Source organism: Vitis riparia, chromosome 19 (genome assembly GCF_004353265.1).
Source record: "Vitis riparia cultivar Riparia Gloire de Montpellier isolate 1030 chromosome 19, EGFV_Vit.rip_1.0, whole genome shotgun sequence".
NCBI classification, from domain to species: domain Eukaryota; kingdom Viridiplantae; phylum Streptophyta; class Magnoliopsida; order Vitales; family Vitaceae; genus Vitis; species Vitis riparia.
Genome location: NC_048449.1, coordinates 13,154,646 through 13,176,018, shown reverse-complemented (window position 1 = coordinate 13,176,018; position 21,373 = coordinate 13,154,646). Strand labels below are relative to the sequence as shown.

General features: G+C 34.0%; 1 protein-coding gene across 1 annotated transcript; it reads left to right on the top strand.

The window, feature by feature from the left end:
* Positions 1–451: 451 nt before the first annotated feature.
* On the top strand, positions 452–13,278 carry LOC117908497 (cytochrome P450 CYP72A219-like). The gene is made up of 3 exons (XM_034822120.1): positions 452–746; positions 12,722–12,852; positions 13,000–13,278. Exons 1-3 carry the CDS (start codon positions 454–456, stop codon positions 13,023–13,025), a joined length of 450 nt encoding a protein of 149 aa, XP_034678011.1. The 5' UTR covers positions 452–453; the 3' UTR covers positions 13,026–13,278.
* Positions 13,279–21,373: the final 8,095 nt, after the last annotated feature.

The window sequence follows — 21,373 nt, the reverse complement described above, 5'->3', positions numbered from 1 at the left end:
CAATGCAGACACAACGTCCTCGTTGTGTCCCATGGGATTGTGGGGTCAAATAGACAAACACCCCTTACGGGGTCAAACAAACCCCCACACCGGGGTCGGGGATAGATTCTGATACCATTTGTAACGACCCACTCCCAACCGTGTAGATATTGTCCGCTTTGGACCCAAAGGGCCCTCACGACTTTAAAACGCGTCTACTTGGTTAAGAGGAGCCTCTACATATATAGTGCCAAGAACTTTCTCCCATATCCGATGTGGAACATCACAAACACCCCCCTATGCAGACACAACGTCCTTGTTGTGTCCCATGGGATTGCGAGGTCAAACAGACAAACACCCCTTACGGAGCCAAACAAACCCCCACACTGGGGTCGGCAATCAGCTTTGATACCATTTGTAACGACCCTCTCCCAACCGTGTAGATATTGTCCGCTTTGGACCCAAAGGGCACTCATGACTTTAAAACGCATCTACTTGGTTAAGAGGAGCCTCTACATATATAACACCAAGAACTTTCTCCCATATCCGATGTGGGCCCAAGCGGACAATATCTACATGGTTGGAAATGGGTCGTTACAATGTGAGTTGGATGTTTGGCCCTATCTTGAAAATTTGACAGGGGATGTGATTTCTCAAATAGCATTTGACAGTAGCTACGAAGAAGGAAGAAGGATATTCCAACTCCAGAAAGAACAGACTTATCTTGCAATCAAGGTTGCAATGTCAGTTTATATCCCAGGATGGAGGTATGCATAAAATCATATAATATTTCAAGAAATTATGCTGCTCAGTTTTATGAATATACACGAGTCTGCTTGTTTTTTCATTTTTTTAGCAGTGCTTCAGCAGATTTAGAGTAGATTTGCTTGAGTTTCTATTTTAAGTTCTTTTAGTGGAAGGGTTTTCTCTAGAAGTATTTTTGGAAGAATAATATGTAAAGTGTTCCTCCAAGAAGCATTACAAATAATTTAATTTTGAACTTTTTAAAAGTATTTTCTAAATTTTGTCAAACATTTGGTTTTTCTTCAAAATTTTTTTTTTCTATAATATAAGTGTTTTCTAAAAGCACTATTAAATAGACTTTTTATTTGCTCAAATTTAGGTTTCAAGTCACCCTTACATTTTCCTAACATTTAATAAATCTCAATGTCCTAGCACACCATATTCAATTTTAGGTAAATTTATTCTTCAATGGACCATTTACTTTCATGAAATGTTGACACCATGAAACCAAAGAAAAATTTGGGCTTAGGGGAAGAAGCTATAATCTGCATACCTGTACATAAGCCTAGTAGAATTTAACATGTTGAACACAACTGATATGAATTTTCTTATAAACCATCGGGCAAATTCACCTATATTGCATTAATAGGGTTGAAAAAACAAGCAAATAATTAAATATATGAAGGAAGATGAAGGGTCTCCCTTGAACAGACTTTTAAAGGTTAGGTGTCATAGGCGCAAAATTCCCACATAAATTTGCATGTCTATGAGGCATTTAAAAGCTCTCTAAGCCAATCTACACCTTCCCCCATGAGATGGCAACAACATGCAAGGTAACATATGAGGTTTACAAAGCACCAATCCCAACTTGTATTTTATTAAGTTATTAAATAAGAATATAAGACTTTAGCCAGACTTCCACAATAGCTTTGGTGAGTTTCGACTTTCCTCATGATTTCCTTCTCTAGATCCCTCTCAAGAGTTTCTCCAACCCTTCCTATTTATAAAGTAGTGCCACCCACTCCTTGTTAGACTAGTAGTGCTACTCTTAGTTCTACTAGGACTTGTCCTAATAGGTTGTGGTAGTAACCACTCCTACTTGGAATTTGAGTACTAGTCCTACTTAGACTATAATTACGTTAAGCATCAAGACTCCTACTCATGCTTGATATGCAATCCCACTTCAAGTCCAACTCTTCATGCTGCTACCGCATGCATCTATATATATGACTCATGTGCATGATAAGCCCTCTTTTGGTTTGTAGTTCAAATTGTGTTTGTGTCAGGACAACATGCTCCTACATCCACCTTGTTACTGTTGCAGCTCTATGCCTTGCCCAAGCCCTCTTCTTAGTGCAGCAACATGTCATGGCATTGCGCCCATGGTTCACCAAGTCATCTCCTTGCACAAGGCATTGCACCCTTATACCACCTTGTTGTTGTCATTGGTCACTCAAGAGACCAAGGTGTCACCCCATGAGGCCTTAGTATCGCATGGTCCATGTCAAGGCACTAACAAACCACTTCTACTTGATGTAGTTGATGTTCTCATCGACTTGGACTATGGGTAGGCTTGGACTACCTCCTCAAATTTCCATAGCATTACATCTCATTCCGAACTAGCCTCTAATTCAAGACTATCCTTCCACTAAGCTAGAAAATCAATTCTTCAATTTTTCTTACTCATTTCCATAGTTCAATGATCTAATATCTTCTCTACCTTGTTGATATCACTCACGATCAAATTTCTTTCTAATCACTCACCTTGTTGGTATCCTTCTTGGGTCTAGGTTTTCATGATAAGGCTTTAAGAACCTCACATGGATCATGAGGTATATCTTTAACCTATCTGACAACTTCAATTTGTAAGCTACTTATCCCCCTCTCCATTACCTTGAAAGGTCCATCATATTTGGGAATCAACCCCCTCTGCATAGTCTTACTGCTAATTTTCTTCCACATATGAGGGTTTAGAAGGACCCTATCCCCAATCTAAAATTTTGAGGGTCTTCCGCCCTTGTCCGCATACTTTTTCATTTTTCTAGATGCCTTCTCTAAGCTTTCACAAGCTTCATCGAGCATCTGCTACCAAGACCTTGCAAATTTATAAGCTACATGACAATTACCACCAAACTTTTGCTTAAACATCTCCAGGGCATAATTGGTTGTTGCCCTGTGGCCAATTCAAAGGGACTCAACCCTATTTTTGAACTCTTATGCAAGTTATAGGATAATTGAGCTATCTCCACTAGATCAATCTAGTTCTTTTGTGTTACAAAAACATAGTGTCCGAGGTATTCCTTAAGTAGCGCATTTGATACACTTTGTTTGCCCGTCTATCTGTGAATCATTTGTTGTTTAGAATTTCAACTTCAATCCTAGGAGTTTAAAAAACTCAATCCAACACTGACCAATGAATCGAGCATCACAATCACTAACTATGTCTTTAGGCAACTTGAAGTACTTGACCACATGGTTGAAGAATAGCTTAGCCACCTCCTCTACGGGATATGCATGTGGTGTAAGTATGAAAACAACATACTTAGAGAGTCTATCTACTATCATGAAGATAGACTTGAATTCCCTCACTTACTGAAAGCCACCGATGAAGTCCACAAATATGTTCTCTTAAGGTCTCTTTAGGATAGGGAGAGGTTGCAGTAACCTTATTGTTTTCTTCTTACCTGTCTTATCCAACTTGCATATCAAACAATATAAAACATAAGTCTGGATGTCCTCTCCTATTTTTAGCTAGTAATAATAGTTGGACAATATTGTTGATGTCATCTCTTTGCTGGGGTGACCTACCTACTTGACATCATAGGTCTCTCTTAGCAACTCCTTGTGTAAGCAACTTCTTGGTACATATAGCCTACCTTTTTTAGCCACCAAGAGGTCATCTTCTAGCCAATACTTTTTAGTAGCCCCTGTTTGACTTGTTGTTTCATCTTCTCATAAGTAGAATCAAGCTTAACAACTTGCTTGATCTTCTCATTAAAATATGAGATCATATGTGATTGAGCGATTACATACTTTGTCAATTCCTTCTGGTTCAAGGCATTTACAACTACATTATGTCTTCTTGGTCAATTCAACCATTCAAATTTGAATTCGATTAGGACTTCTTGTCACCTAGCTTGCTTAGGGCTCAACTCCTTCTGCATCTTGAAAAATGTATTAACTATGTTGTCTGTGACCATATATAGTAAATATACTCCCCAATAGATAATGTTTCCACTATTATAAGCAATGGATAATCGTTGTCATCTCTTTCTTGTAAGTGGAGTATCTTTGTTCTAACTCATTAAGTTTTCGACTCTCAAAGGCTATTGGGTGCCCTTCCTGCACCAAGATCCCCCCTAAGGCCCTAGATGATGCATCTGTTTGGGCCTCAAATAAGAGACCAAATCTAGTAAATGCAGCACCAGCTTAACTAAAATCACCACTTTCAACTTCTCAAAAGCTTTCTAGCATTCAAACCTCCAATCCTAGTAGATATCCTTCTTTAGAAGGTTAGTAAGGGAAGCCACTATCTTGAAGTAACCCCTTATGTACCTTCGATAGTAGTTGGCCAGTGTCACCTTGCTTGGAACATGCCAATCTTTAATGGCATGGACCTTCGCTTCATCTATCTTGATCAACCCTTCCTCTATCTTACGTCCTAAAAAGCTAATTTGTCTTTGTGCGAAATCACACTTCTCCTTTTTCACATAGAGTTCATGTTCTCTTAATCTTTGAAACACTAGTCTTAAGTGATTCATGTGCTCTTCTAAGGTCTTGCTAGAGACAACAATGCATTGAACTAAACCACAACAAAGGCATCTAGGAACTTGTATGGCATATCATTCATTAGGTTGTAGAATGTTATTGAGGTATTAGTTAATCTGAATGGCATCATGAGGAACTCATATGACCTATAGCGGGTTACACATGCCATCTTTTTTCCGTCCCCCTCTGCAATCCTTACTTGCTAGTATCCTAACCATTAGTCCAATTTGGAGAAAAACTTTGCCTTGGCCAATTTATTAAATAATTCTACCACTAAGGAGATTGGATACTTGTTCTTGATCGTTACTTTGTTCAAGGCCCAATAGTTAACACACATCTATAGGGTCTCGTCTTGTTTCTTTTGGAATAGGAGAACCATAGGGAACCCATGAAGATTGGATCAGCCTACATCCAATAGTTTCTTCAACTACTTCCTTAACTCTAGTAATTTCGAAGGTGACATCCAATATGAGATTTGATTAGCAAGAAGTTTGGTCCTAGGTGGCAACTCAATTTTATGGCCTATATGGCGCCTAGGAGGCAACTCCTTGGGCAACTTTGTAGGCATCACATCTTTAAATTGTTTTTGAATATGGGCTACACTATGGGGCACCTCCATTGACTGATCTACCTTGTTCTCAACCAAGGCTATAATATATGTGACATTCCCATACTTCAACCCTTTATTTATTTGAAGCGTAGAAACCATCTTGGTTTAACCTTTCTCTATGACTTTCTCCTTTATAGAAAAAATAAACAAGGTTGACTCTCATCCATGATCATTAACTTGCCCAGGTATGGGAGCAATGCCACCTTAGCCTTAAGGAAAAAGTCGATCCCTAAGATCAAATCAGAGTCATCTAAGGGTACACATAGCAAGTTGTAGTTGCCTTCCCAATTTCCCACTTAGAGTGAGACTTTTTTTAGAAATGTCATTAATTTTTTGGGCTTTGCTATTTATTGCCTTGATCTTAATAGTGTATTGTACTAGTTTCAAACTGAGCTTCTTGGCTTCTAACTAGCCACAAAATTAAGGGTTGCCCTTCTATCCTTCATTGGTTTTACCTACATGCCATTTACTAGCACTTGGACATGCATCAACCCTTTTTGAATCAGTGCATTCGTGTGGATTATGTTCAAGAGCTACAAAGGATTGACTCTTAAAGGTGTATCCATGTCAGAATCACCACTACTTTCAGTAGCCATAAGGGCCGATAGTTTTTCCCATTCTGGACACTTCTTACCACAGTGAGGGCCATTGCAAATGAAACAACCCATGGGTTTGGTTGTCTACAACCCATACTTAGTAGTTTTTTCACTCGATTACGATGTTGTAGGCTTTTTCAAATTCTTCCCATATGACTTCTTAGAAGATTTCCCCTCTTTATTAGGTTTCTTTGCTTCATCTGGTTTAGGTTTCTAATTGGTAGAGTTCACTCCATTCAACTTATAGACTACCAGACAATTTGTTGCAATGATTATAATAGAAAGATCTCGTACCCATTATCTTTGTGACTCAATTTAGGCCCATCCCTATAATCCAAACATGAAGTTGAACAATTTGTCCTCATCGGACATATTTTTTATGCTGAGCATTAAGGAATAAAATTCCTTAATATACTCTTATGTTGAAATAGTGTGCTTCAATTGTTTCAAGGATTCTCAAGCCAACCAAGTCATGTTAGTAGGAAGGAACTGATCATTTAGCTCCTTCTTAAGAGTCTCCTAAGTGGTGATTTAGGCCTTCTAGACTCCTCATTATCATTTGCCTTATTTCATCACCATCACTTCACATCACTAGTAACGTATATCATGGTGATAATACTATCTCCATCTTAAGGATTTGAGCAACATTAAAATACTACTCCATATCCCATAAGTTCTCCGGTTTTTTCAGCATTTTAGTTGCTATTGAAGCCCTTTTGTTCTAGGACTTGAGCTTTGGGAGGGGCTTCCATACTTGAGATAGAACCTTGCAACACCACCTTCTTAAGGATCTTTATGACTTCCTCAAAAGATTATATAATGGATGAGAAGTCATTCATCAAAGTTTTGACATCTACCTTCAACCCTACCACTTTATCCTCTATGAATTTGTCATGGGACTCTAAGAAATTCTATTGCACAAGGATTTCTTCCTTGGTGTGGTTTGGCCATAAGGCTACAGTGCCCTTATCACCTTGCTATTCCCCTGACAGTTCTTCTAGTCTTAAGCTCCTTTCTCTTAAGGTCTCTGTAGTACTTCCCCCAACCATTTGCTTGTTAGTCTCTGATACCAATTGTCATAGGTGCAAAATTCCCACATAAACTTTCACATCTATGCAATACTTAGAAGCTCTCTAAGCTAACCTACACCTTTCCCTACTAGATGACAACATGCAAGGCAATACACAAGGTTTATATGGCATCAACCCTAACTTGTATTTTATTAACTTATTGAATAAGAATACAAGACTTTAGCCACACTCCCACAATAGTTTTGGTAGTTCAGGCTTCCTCTTGATCTCTCTTAAAAGTCTATCCAGTCCTCTCTATTTATAGAGTGGAACCACCCACTCCTTGTTAGACTAAGAGTGCTACTACTAGTTATACTAGGAATTTTCTTAATAGGTTATGGTAATAACCACTCTTACTTGGAATAAGTCCTAGTCTTACTCAGACTACAATTACAATTCACATCAAGACTCCTACTCATGCTTGACTTGCAATCCCACTTCGAGTCCAACTTTGAATGTTGCTATTGTAGGCATCTATATATATGGCTCATGCGCATGTTAAGTTCTCTTTTGGTCTGCACATCTAGATTGCATCCATGTTGAGGCAACATGCTCCGACATTCACCTTGTTGATGTTGTGATTCTATGCTTTGCCCAAGCTCTCTTCTTGGTGTGGCAACATGTCATGGCATTGCACCTATGACTCCCCATGCACAAGGCATTGCACCCTCATGTATTGCATCTAAGTCACCGCAACAATGTGCCCATCTAAGTCTCTCTTGGTGTTGTACCTATCATGGAATTACGCCCATGGCTCACCAAGTCATCTCCTTGCACAAGGAATTGTGCCCTTGTGCCACCTTATTGCTATCATAGATTACTCATGATGTCAAGCTATTGCCCCATGAGGCCTTAGTGCCTCATAGTCCATGTCAAGGGGCTAGCATTAGGTTACTACTTGTCTCTGTGAAAAAGGTGCACTTTGTACCATTAGGAGGTCATATAGATTAGAACCCAGAGCTATAAAAAGGAAAGCCTTATCTACAACTAACAACTATTGGCACTTTGAAAGGCTTAGATTCTAAGGGTGAAACTAAATCAACCTTTTAATATAAAATATTTTAATTAATATTTAGAAAGACTCAAATTCTAATTTTTAGAAACTTGCTAAACATAGTTAAACTAACATGCCCTTTTCAACTTGATTTGTAAAAGTAGCATACTTAGCTATCTAAAATCTTTAAACTTGAGAGGCTCTATAAGTATTTTCGAAATTTGATTATGAGATTTTGCAAATTTTATTTGTACTTCATGTTTCATAATATACTTTCTAATAAATGATATTTTGTATTAATATACTTGCTTCAATCATGGAGAACTAGATATCTTTTATAAGGCAATCACCAATTTTATATTCATATAGATGTTTATTGGTTTCTCTTGTGGTAAATTAAGTTTCTTCAACAAATTTTTGAGCTAAAGATACAACCAAGTTTTTTTTTTTTTTTTTTACTAGAATCACCCATAAAAATTAAAATTGGATTATCCACATGAATGAGCACTAAAAGCTTCTTCTCTTGTTGTTTCTTCCTTTGGAAAACTTTTTTCGACATATTTTCTAAGTAAACATCTTTCACACAATTGACACAAATTATTAAAGAACAATTATTTCATTGTTTTTCATGCTTAACAATTTCAATCCTCTAAAATTAAGATGTTCAAATCATAAGTGTCAAATTCAAGAGGAATTATTGACATGAGATTTTAGGCATTTTACAATATTATTTTCAATGTTATTCAAAAACATTATATCATGGGCACATTACCAATTATATTTGCATGTTAGTATCTTATTAAGAGACTTTGGTTTTTGAGATAAATATCATAGCCCTTTTCTAAGAGTTGACCTAAACTTAATATATTGTTTTTCATGTTACACCATAGTAGACATTTGAAATATGCCTTCCATTTTCATATGAATCAAGATTTTACCTCTTCTTTTGATTGGAATTTTACATGTATCCCCAAAGGCAATATTGCCACTTTCAAATTCATTAAGCTCTGCAAACACATTTTTGAATCCACACATATGATTTTACTTAGAGGTTAAGATACCATGTAATTTTCTCCTAGCTTTCTCCTTTATATGCCAATAATAAGGTTGGCTCTTCTTGATCTTTATTTTTAGTACCTTTGATGTGTCTTTTCATATTGTTTGTAGCATTTCTATATTCATAAGCATCATGACCATATTTTATATAATTATAACATTCAATTTGAAATTTATCATATCGTCTTCTTTTATTCTGCCTTAAGTTGTGTCATCTTTCATGTCCTCCTGAGGAATGTGAATTTTGACTTGTTATTTCACTGTTTAATAAATTAAACCTATCTCTTCCTCTATTATCTTAGCCATGGCTATGACCATGTCTTCGACATATCCATGATTGTTTTGACTTCTTTTACTAATGTTTTCATCATTCTCCTTTAGTGTAAGTTTAATTTGTTTAAAAAAGCTGTAATTTTTCTTAGTTATTTCTTTTTAATCTCTTTTTATGAGCTTGTAGTGATCTCATGAGTTGATCAATGGTCATAGAATCTAAATGTTTAGATTCTTCAATGACAACAACAAGAAGTTAAACTTATTTGGAATCTAAAGATTAAACATATTTTTTTACCACATGACTATCATTCAAATGTATTTTTATAGTAAACTCACAACAGCTAATACTCTAGAAAAATAATTAAAAATTTATTTCGATTTTTTTTTTCTCACTCAAACTTTCAAATTCTCTTATAAGAATTTGAAGATTAACCTTTTGTATATTGTTAACTTTGTTATGTGTACTTAAAATGTAATATTTCTCATACATCCTTCGTTATGGTTGCACTGAAAATCTTCTCAAAAGTACCTTCATCCATTGCTTAATTGATGAAGGTAAGAGCTTTCTTATCTTTCTTACTTTTATTTTTTTAAAAAAAAAATCTTTTTGATTAATTTTAGGATAGAGTAGTTTCATATCCCTTTATTGTAATTGCATTTATTGAGTTTGTGGACTTGAAATAGATACATCCCAATTTCCATTTTTTTGAATGACCTTGATAGCCATTTGTTGAGTAATAGGATTGAAAGAACATATGACAAATAATAACATAAAGGGAGACAAGAAACTGAGATGAATTAAGAAAAAATTTATTGTCTTTCACCACTCTTATTCAACTATTAAATAACATCTTATTTATAGATACTAACACCTAATAAAATAAAAACTCCTAATAATAAAATATAAAACTTCATAAAAAAATATAGAAAATAATAAATTGCCAAAAATAAAATATTCTAGTTAGCTTAAACTAAGTGAAATTCTAATTTTTAGAAACTTTCTAAATCAAGTTTAACTTTTTAATAACTCGTAATACCTCAATTCATGGCATTTGTTCACCAATTCAATTGAAAAACTACTACATGTATAGGCACCAAATTATCTTTTGGTGTAGTTGTCATTCCACCTTAAAGAGGTAAATAGATGAATGGTGAAAGTATATTATTATTGATGTACACTACAATCTTATACACATGACTTTCCAAAAGATACAACAGCTATACAAGGTATACATCTATTACTCCAAAACTTAAGAATTCACCATTGAGTGCTCATAATTTGTGGGTGGGATTGGTTCTCTCCTAATATGCCCTTGCTAGATGGTGCTTCCATAAAAAATGCCAATCTTGGACTGAAAGGATGTAAAGCAGGACTTGGGTAATGGTTTGTTGAGTATATCCACAAGTTGATTGTGGGTTGATACATGAGAAACTTGAAGGGAGCCTGTAACTACTTTTTCTGACTCAAAATGATACCGTTTTAAGGAAATAAGACGATAAGTTAATAACACAAGTTCACCACTTTAAGGATAAGAAATTCATCACCTTAAAGATAAGAACTCACAATTAAGCTCACCATTAAAGGAATCCACCTTAGAGATAAGAACTTTGATAGAAAAATCAAACTCACAGGTTTTTTTTCTTACCAATATGAAAAAATCCTTTCAATTCTGAAACTGAGCATATTTAATCTTGGAACAACCCTCCAAGAAAAGGGAAAGACTATATTTAGACTAGCATGGGAAAAGACTTTATTTAATCTTGGAACAACCCTCCAAGTATAGGAAATGTGAAAAATATTAATGACCAGATTCATTGGTTGGCAGAGAATTAAACAAGTTGTTAAGATAAGATGTAACAAGATGTGAGGCACTGATATCTACGAACCAATTGGTTAAGGAGATGTTTGTGGGGATAATTGGACTAGTAGTAGGTGTGGATGAAAGGAAGAATTTCTTAGCAATGTAACACTAGCAAGCTGTATGACATTTCTTCTCACAGAATTGGCAAATCATAGTGGCGTTCTTGCTGGGGTGTTGATTCCCAAAATGAGGAGGACGTTGGCCTTGGTATCCTTTCCTACTAGGGAAATATTTTTGGATAGTGTTTTTGTCACTATGGGAAGATAAAAATTGTGTATTGTTGACTTTAATGGTACCAAGAGTGCTAGTGGAACAAAGCTCTTCCTACATGAGGAAGGCTTCACATTCCACTAATTTGTCATGCAGCTCATCAAATGTGATCATAATATCTCATGCGCATATAACAACAACAATTCATTGAATTCGGGGGCGACACGTTTGCATGCGTAAGTGATGAGTTATTGGTTTGGAATGGCTTCTCTAAGAAGGTCCAATTCATCAATAATATCATGGATTGTTGCAAGGTAGTTAACCATTGGTTAAGAGCCATGGCTTAGAAGAATGAGTTGCTCTACAAATCCCATGGTTCTGGAGAATGAGGGATTGACATAGAGCTTTGAAAAATGATGTCGAGCTTTAGTGGAAGTTTTGCATGAATGAACAACAGGTACGACTTTGTGGCTGAGAGAGTCGATGATCCCTATAAGAAGTTTATCCTACTTGTCCAAAAAGTGTAGTTAGGATTGAGATTTGTTTGTCCTGGCTTTGTTCCGTCAATGTAGCCAAGTAGGTCATATCCAAAGAGCAGTGCACCAAACTATGTTTTTCATGAGTAATAGTTAGTGAGGGTGAGCTTGAGTGGAAGTTGGCTAGCTAATTGTGTTGATGGCAATGAGATTGTTAAGGTTCATGGTGGTATTGGTAGGTAAGGGAAAGTGGGATAGCATGGTTGAGCTTGCATCAGCCGTGGTGAAACATAGGATGAAGGAGAAAAAAAGAACTCATGGGAGCTAGAATTGCTCTGATACCAGAAAGAGGTACATAGATGAATGTTGCAAGTATATTATTATTGGTGTACACTATAATCTTTTAAATATACAAATGACTTTCCAAAAGATACATAAACTATATTAGTATACATATATTAGTCATGAACTTAAGAATTGACAATTGAGTGCTCTTGATTTGTGGGTGAGATTGGTTCTCTCCTAATACATGATATAACATTGTTTAAATTGTAATATCAACTTCTTAAGGTCCTGAGTAATTTCTATATATTGATTGGTAAGCTTAGAAAGGAATCTACTATTAAATATTTAGAATAAAAAGGTTCTCTTTATTGGAACCTAGTGCACCATATACCTTGAAACCAATAAAATTTTAGATGCCTACTTTAATCTTTAAAAGGATCAAACTCTTCCAGTGCATGAGAGCTGGAAGTTTGAAAAATGGGTGGGTGGTTGATTTATGTGGTTGTGATTTATGTTTTCATGCCTCTATACTTCATTTACTAGGATTGTTCTTTCTGTTCTTTGTGTAGCATGCACTTAGAAAGTAGTCTGTTTCATAAATTGAGGTCTAGCATCCCCATGCCTTGTGTTGGCCGGATATTGTGTCAAGATGATAAGATGCCACCGCAATACATGTGTAGATGAAACCATTAGTTATTGTCTGATAGTTTCTGCCTATGAAGTGTTATACAAGCTTCAAAAAATTAATGTCAGTGTTCTTCATGTGATCTTTTATTTACTGGAATTACTAAGTTGCAAGTTTTTTCCCACAAAGACGAACAAGAGGATGAAGCAAATAAGCAAAGAAGTACATGCATTGTTGGGGGGCATCATCAACAAAAGGGAGAAGGCAATGGAGGTTGGCAAAACTGCTAATAGTGACTTATTAGGTATATTAATGGAATCCAATTTTAGAGAAATTCGAGAACATCAAAATAACACGAAGATTGGAATGAGTGCCAAAGATGTCATTGATGAATGTAACCATTAATCTTTCTCACTCTCACACAATTATATACATTTTTTTTTTCCATCAGCAGCCTCCAACGCTAATTACCCTTAATGATCAAATCACAGTGGAAACCAGGTAATTGGAAGTCTGGAATACATCGTCATCCTTAAATCATTAATATTATTGTTTTTTGGTTCTTAATTTCATATTGTAAGAAAATATTCCCTTGTAGGTTTCTTGCAGATCCAGATGAATTTTAAATATTTGGACAACAGTAACAATTCCTTCATCCCTAAAAATTTTAGTATCAATAGAAATAAAAGAGAATAAATATATCTATTGACAGTCATTTCTTCTTTCTGCATATTTTGCTTCATTCTAATTTCTTGGAGTGTTAAAACATCCATATAATCTATCAACAAAAACAATTTAAACTGTTGAAAAGAGTATAACCTATTAGTATATATGCTAGTATTGCAAGACTATGTTTGATAATTTTAGTTCAAAAATCCTTAACTGCTTATTTCCAATGAGACTTGTGAGCCTTTCAATAAGTTGAAGACATGAAAAGAAGTTAGGGTAAATATACTTCTTAGGTTTGAGCCAAAACAATGGCAGAATAAGATCAAGTATTCAATTCATTTAAAGCACAAAAGAGCTGCCTAGGACACACACTTGCATGCTGGAGAGAAAGCAGATGTTAGCACAAAAAGAAGAAAGCACAATTAAAGAAAAGAGCTGGATACTCGAACATCCATGTTGGGAAATAAAAGAGGTGCATTCTTAACCTATTGGAAGTGGTCAGTTTGCTAAAGTTTGAGAAAGAACTAGGTTGGGGGAAGAGATTATTTCAAAGTACTATATTCGGAAACTAATAAGCTTAACACAGATTTTTGTGGAAGAATAATGATTGAGCCTAGGAGAGTGGAAATCCTATCATTGCTTAAATTTGTATAATGCCTACTCTGTATGAATTATGATCAAGTAAGATTTTTGATATCCTCTTATTGAAGGATGGGTTTTGCTTCTTTAATGTTCCATGTGAGAGTATGCTTTACAATCATGCCACTTATGATTTTTTGGAGTGATCAGCATGATTTTGTAAATTATTTTACTATTTTTATTTTTGTTTTTCTCTCCTTCATTGCTAAGGGACTAGCAATATGTCGGTTGGGGGGAGTGATTACTACTCAAAAAGTGCTCTTTCATAGCTTCTTATAAACTCTTTTAAACACTTTTGAGTAGTATTTATCACATTTTAACTCAATTGGCACATTAAGGACCCAAGTGTTATTAATAAGTTTTTGGCAAGTTTTGATGTTTTTGATAGCTTTTTTATCATTAAAACAAGCCAAGAATGAGGGAGAACTTGGTATAATCCATGACAAAGCAAGATTGAAGCTAAATTACATGAAGAATCCAAGTTTTGGAGAGCTTCAAAGCCTTTGCCAAATCAATCAAGTGTGCAAGGAAGAGAATCGGATGAGGAATCTAACACTGAAGAATTTCGCAACCACTTGCGAAATTTTTGCAAGACAGAAGAAGAAGCCACCTTTCACCACTTGCGAAATTTTCGCAGCCACCTTTCACCACTTGCACAATTTTCGCAGCCACTCTTTTCACTTGCGAAAATTTCGCATCTCCTTTTCAGCATTGCAAAAATTTCGCACTCCTTTTCCTCTTGTGAAATTTTCGCAACTCCATATTTGACTTGCGAAATCTTCATGTAATCTTCAGATATTTTGCATCGACTTTGTTAGATTTTTACCTTAAGATATTTTGTGTAATTATCTATTCTCTTCTTGTAATCAGCTGAAGATCTTTTAATATATTTAGGATATCTAATTGAGGGGTTGAAAATATCTCTTTATATATCTTAAGATATCTCTTTGTAATATCTATCTCAGAATCTCGGAAGACATTCTTGGGGATCACTTGTACATTTTTTAGTAAGAAATATACAGAGCTTTGCTCTGCCTTACCTACTCACTTTGATTGTATTTTTCTTTCTAGCCAAATAATCTCTGAGGATGTTTTCTTAGAGGATGAGTGGCTAAGATTTTGTTTCTTGGACGGAAGGAAGCTAGGTAAGGGACCCCGATACCAAAGTGGGAGTTTTCCTTGTTTTAGTTTTTAATGAAGAGGAAGTTGTGACCTGTTAATGGTTTTTATATTTTTAGTTAACTTAAAATCCCTTATAATCACCTGGGCTAACACTTGGTAAGCTTTTCGGACTCAATCCATAGAGATCTATTAGTTATCTCTTGCGAGCGTCTGGGAGGTGGTTTAAAGGTAGGATTAATTAGAATAGCCAACACTTGGTAAGCTTTTGGACTCCCTGGAGACATCTATTAGTTATCTCTTGCGAGCTTTTGAAGGGTAATCCAAGGTTAAGGATCACCTTGAATGGAAATGCTAAGTGAGAGATACGAGTCATTGCAAGATGCATCAATGAGAGGGATTTAGCATTGAAACCATTAATAGGAAGCAACTGTAACACACCGGTTGGGAGGATAACTATAGGTTAAATCCCTAATGCGAGGAAAAGATCCGGAATCTTCCCTTTTGTATAAGGAACTTGAACCTAGTGACCTGAAAATCCAAGAAACCTTTTCTTTGTAATTAAAATCAGTTATTATTTTTTGTTAGCTTAAAACCAACCTTTTTTCAACCAAAGATTATGTTTTCTTTTAAAGCTAACTTATAAAAGAAAAAACACCAATCCAATTCTTTAAACTAATATCAGGTGTGAAATGAAAACCCATCCCTGTGAACAATCTTAGAACCACTATGCTATGCTAGCTATGCTACCCTAGTATATGGTGAATTAGGTTTATAATTTTTGTTGATAACTCCTATCTAAGGACTGAATCAAGGGTACACCAATTGGGGACGAATCACTTGTTAACTACTTGACAACTCTAATTGACAGGAAACACACAAGGAATTCAATAAACAAGTAAGAGATGTATGGAAGGATATATATCAATGAAGAGTGCCTCGTTCCAACAGTTGTTCCAATGCCCATCCTCATGCGAGTTGTAAATCTTGCACGTGTTATAGATGTTATATATAGGTATGAAGATGGCTATACTAATTCTGGGACTGTTCTATAGGATTTCATAACCTCCATGCTAATCGATTCGGTGCCAATATGAGGTTAGGAATTAGCTAGCTTTGCCATCCTCCATAAACACACTGGAACTTTCTTTCTACTACTTTGTTGAAGTGATTATCTTGCATTTTAATCTACTTTTTGTAATATGTAATTGGAAGTTTGGTTCAAATTTTAATTTTTTGTATTAGCCAGCACTTCTACAAATTCAATTGTGGACCTACATTTTTCATGTGCGTTCCTAATGATGAGACTCACTTTTTAAGATGAAAAATTATATTTTATAAAAAAACCTAGAGTCGCCACTTATTTTTATTATTTTTTAAGAGAAAATAAAATAAGAAACTAAAACCTTAAGAAAAAATGACTCGTTGAATTTTGGAAAAGAGTGTCTTTCAAAAAAAACCCGAGTCTAGGTTTGGGAATCAAGTTACCTATCAGGAAGGTACCTTAAAAGGTAACATCCTTATGAGCCTTAAAAAGGTCTCTATTGATTGGGTTAAGAGAAGTGTGACAATTAATTGATTTACCTAGGGTACCAAGAAAGCAAAGGTGTTTACTTAAATCCTAATAGCATATTGAGCTAACAAACAATCATTCTTAATCACATAATAAAGCAGGGTTAGCAAGCGTTCTTGTGGTGCTTCTTAAAGTGCTATCATAAGACAATAGGTTACATCAAACAAAAAGAAATATAACATGCATCTCATCAAAAGAAATGAAACAAACTAAGACAGTCAAGAACAATATCAAACATGGATATAGTTCACACAAGCATACACATTCATAAAATTTAAACGTCTAAAGTAGAGAGCATACCTGGATAGCATGAGTAATTTACAAAGTGCTTCCATAAGATAAAGAAGGTTAGAGTAAATTATAAAAACAAATAATGTGATTCTAAATCCTATCAAGCATTGCACCTAAATAACTTAACATAAATAGCCAGGGTATATGAAATCATCAATTATCACATAAGTCATGTATATGTTTCCTAAAAAAAAAAAAACAATGGTTATGATTACAATGAGTAGCAAAAGTGGCAGCAAATGTGAGTTTTGAAATGATTTTTTTATGTTGGGGTCTCATCAAGTCCCCGATTAATATTCATAAGTTTAACCTATGTATTCTCATTAGCCTGAGAGCATATGTTCAAACGTATGTGGAATAAAAAACAACATTTTGGGAAAAAAAGAAAGTAGAATGCAACTTAGATGAAAGAAATTGCATGATTTTAAAAGAAAATATGGTCCTTGCCTTAAACCTAGAATGAGTATTTGTTTCCAAATCCTTTTCATGGTTTAAATACTTTTGAAGATGGTTTTTTCCTTTTTAAGGAAGAAAAAAAGATCAAGTGAATTAGTAAACCTCAAACAATATATACACAATAAGGATTTTTATTTCTTTTTGAGAGAGATTTGAAAAAAAAAAGAAAAAGAAAAAGTGAACTTGGATCTCCTTTTTCATATGTCTTTCATTTGGAAACAAGCAGCCTCATTCATTATGGGAAATTTTTTTTTTCTTTTTTCCTTTTTTTATTTCAAAAAGTAATTTTCAATTCCACTCAAAATAACAGTAAAAAAATATATATATTTAAAAAAAAATCAAATATAAGAATTCTTCAAGGAGACAAAATAAGTATCAAGATAAGGGGAACTAAGAATTAAGTCAATAACATCCTATGAATTTTACAAATATATTAACATAAACGTTTAAACTAACAAACATTCAACAATTTAATTTTTTTAATAAAAAAAAAACTACTGACATGAAAATTCAACCAAATATAGCATTAAATGATTTTTTTTATTTTAAAAAAAACGTACTCACATGAGAATTTAACCTAACAAACATTCAAAGAATTTTTATTTTATTTTTTTAATGAATTTTTAAAACACATTCAACATGAGAATTTAACCCAACAATCATTTAATAAAATTTTAAAATCTACTAACATTAAAATTATACAAACCAATCATCCAATAAAATTACAAAAATTATGCTCAAAATAATAATCTAATGAATTTTTAAATTAATACCAGCATCTGAATTATAACCAAACTAATAATCCAATAAAAATAACATGTGAATTATACAAATTAATCATCTTATGGATTTTTAAAATAAAACTAACATGCAAATTATATGAATTAAACATCCACTGAATTTTTAAAATAAAATTGACATATAAATTATACAAATTAATCATCAAATGAATTTCTAAAATAAAATTAACAAAAATTATACCCAAGTTAATCATCCAATTAAATTTTAAAACAAAACTAAGAAAAATTATACAAATTAATCATACAAAGAGTTTTTAAAATAAAATTAACAAAAATTATACTTGAACTTATCATCTAATTAATTTTTAAAATAAAACTAACATGCCGATTATACAAATTAATCATCTAATGAATTTTAAAAATTAATCTAACAAAAATTATACAAATTAATCATACAAAGAATCTTTAAAATAAAATTAACAAAAATTATACCAGAACTAATCATCCAATTAATTTTTAAAATAAAACAAACATGTGAATTATAAAAATTAATCATCTAATAAATTTTAAAAATAAAATTAACATGCTAATTAGACCTGAACTAATCATCCAATGAATTTTTAAAAATAAAATTAATAAAAAAAAATATTCAAATTAATCATCCAATGAATTTTTAAAATAAAACTAACAAAAATTATACTTGAAATAATCAATGAATTTTAAAAATAAAACTAACATGTAAATTATACAAATTACTCATCCAATGAATTTTTAAAATAAAATTAACATACAAATTATACCCAAACTAATCATTCGATAAATTTTTAAAATAAAATTAACAAAAAAAAATTATTCAAATGAACATTCCAAGAATTTTTTATTTTTTATTTAAAAAACAACTAACAATTAATTTAATCAAAATTACATTCCAAGATTTTTATTTTTTATTTATTTTTTATTTTTGTTTAGAAATAACTAACAATCAATTTCATGAAAACTAACATTCTGGGAATTTTTTTTTTAAAAAAAAAACAAACATGGAAACACATCCAATACTTCAATATTTATCAAAACTAAAATGTCAAAATTTATCTAAATCAAAACATCTAAGCAAACATCAATATTTTCAAAACTAAAACATCAATATCTATTTGAACTAAAACATTCATATTCATGAAACTAATATCAATATTTTCGAAACTAATAAAATCAATATCATCATCAATATTTACCTTCAATTCCCTTTAAGATGCAACTAATTTTCTCCTAAAAAAATTTGTGCCCTCTTCTATACGTGCTCTCTGAAGAGATCTTATTGTACATGCATGTTGAACCTTCTAAAAATTTGCCAAAGTGTTCTCTCTACCAAAAAATAAAAATAAAAATTGCAATCGTTCTTTTTCCCCCCTACCAATCCCCATATTCTTCCTTAATATGCTAAAAATTCTTTCCTACCACGTTGAATATCCTTTTTTTCTTAAAATTCCACCTTGACTAAATTCTTCCTCTCCTTACTCCAAAACCTTTCCCATATGCTGAATTTCTCAGTTACCAAAACATGTTCTCCATATTTTCATAATGCAACCCTCAATCCCCTCTTCTCTTGGTAAGTTTTACTCTCTCCTGCTTTGTCTTCCTTTTTCATTTTTGGTAATTCTTGCTTTATACCTCCATTGACTCTCTCTTTGATAAACTTCCCAAAATGTGTTCTCCATACTTTCATAATGCAACTCACAATCCCCTCTCATTTTGGTAAGTTTTACTCTCTTTCACCTTTATCTTCCTTTTTCATTTAGGTGATTCTTACTTTCCATCTCTGTTGGCTTTCTCTTTAGTAAATTTCCCTACAAAAACACAGAAATAAAATTAGATTGAACAAATGAATAATAATTAAAAATAATTTAGAAAATGATGAAATAATAATAGATAAATAAGTAAATAAATAAATAAATAGCAAGATAATAAATAAAAATAAATAAGTAATTAATAATAACAAAAAAAAAGTGTCATGCAAGCCATGCAAAGAAGTTCAGCAATGCAATCACGCAAACCATGCAATAAGAAGTGAGACAACGGGTGACCTAAATGGGCTAAGATGTTCTTAAATGGGTCAAGGTGAACCTAAATGGGCTTAGGATGTACCTAAATGGGCCTAAGTGACCTTAAATGGGCCCAATGTGCTAAGGTGATCATAAATGGGCCAAATGTGTTACAATGGGCCAAGGCAATCCTAAATGAGCCGAATGTGTCTAAATGGGTTAAGGTGATCTTAAATGGGCCGGATGTGCCTAAATGGGACTAGGTGATCCTAAATGGGCTCAAAGTGTCTAAATGGACCAAATGTGCCTAAACTGGCCTAAGTCACCTAAATGGGCCTGGGTGTGTCTAAATGGGCTGGGGTAATCCTAAATGGGCCAAATGTGCCTAAATGGGAATAAGTGACCTAAATGGGTTAAGGTGTTCTTAAATGGGCCTAAGTGACCTAAATGGGTCAAGGTGTGTTTAAATGAGCCATGGTGATCCTAAATGGGCCAACTATGCCTAAATGGGTCAGGGTGATCCAAAATGGGTCGAATGTGCCTAAATAGGCCTAAGTGACCTAAATGGGCCAAGGCATGCCTAAGTGGGCCTAAGTGACCTAAATAGGCTTGGGTGTTTCTAAATGGGCCAAGGCGACTTAAATGGGTTGAATGTGCTTAAATGGGTGTGGGTGATCCTGAATGGGCCAAATGTGCCTAGATGGGCTAAGTGACCTAAATGGGCTAAGGTGTTCCCAAATGGGCCTAAGTGACCTAAATGGGTCAAGGCATGCCTAAGCAAGCCAGTGTGATCCTAAATGGGTCCAATGTGCCTAATGTGCCTAAACGGGCCTAAGTGGTCTAAATGGGCTAGGGTGACCTAAATGGGTCCAAAAATGGGACAAATGTGTCTAAATGGGACAAGGTCATCCTAAATAGGTTGGATGTGTCTAAATAGGCTACGATGATCCTAAATGGGTTGAATGTGCCTAAATGGGCCAAGTGTGCCTAAGGCCTGAGTGACCTAAATAAGCCTATATGTGTCTAAATGGCCCAAGGTGACCTAAATGAGTTGGATGTACCTAAATGGGCCAAATGTTTCTAAATTGGCCAAGGTGATCTAAATGGGTTAGGGTGATCTTAAATGGGTTGGATGTGCCTAAATTGTCCAAGGTGATAAAAAAAAATGATGCCTAAGTATTCTATCCTAGAGATGTACTTAAAGGAGCTATCCTAAGAAGAAAAAAGAAAAACCTAAATCTAACTTGATTCTGCCAAGGGTCATAATGAGGGGTCAAATAAATTCCTCAACCAAAGTCT

Bases quoted from the DNA above. Each gene is read 5' to 3' on its own strand.
- LOC117908497 (XM_034822120.1), top strand. From the start codon at position 454: ATGACTTTAAAACGCATCTACTTGGTTAAGAGGAGCCTCTACATATAT. The intron at 747-12,721 runs GTATGCATAAAA...ACTAAGTTGCAA, and splicing joins GTTTATATCCCAGGATGGAG to GTTTTTTCCCACAAAGACGA. The intron at 12,853-12,999 runs GTATATTAATGG...TTTTTCCATCAG, and splicing joins TGCTAATAGTGACTTATTAG to CAGCCTCCAACGCTAATTAC.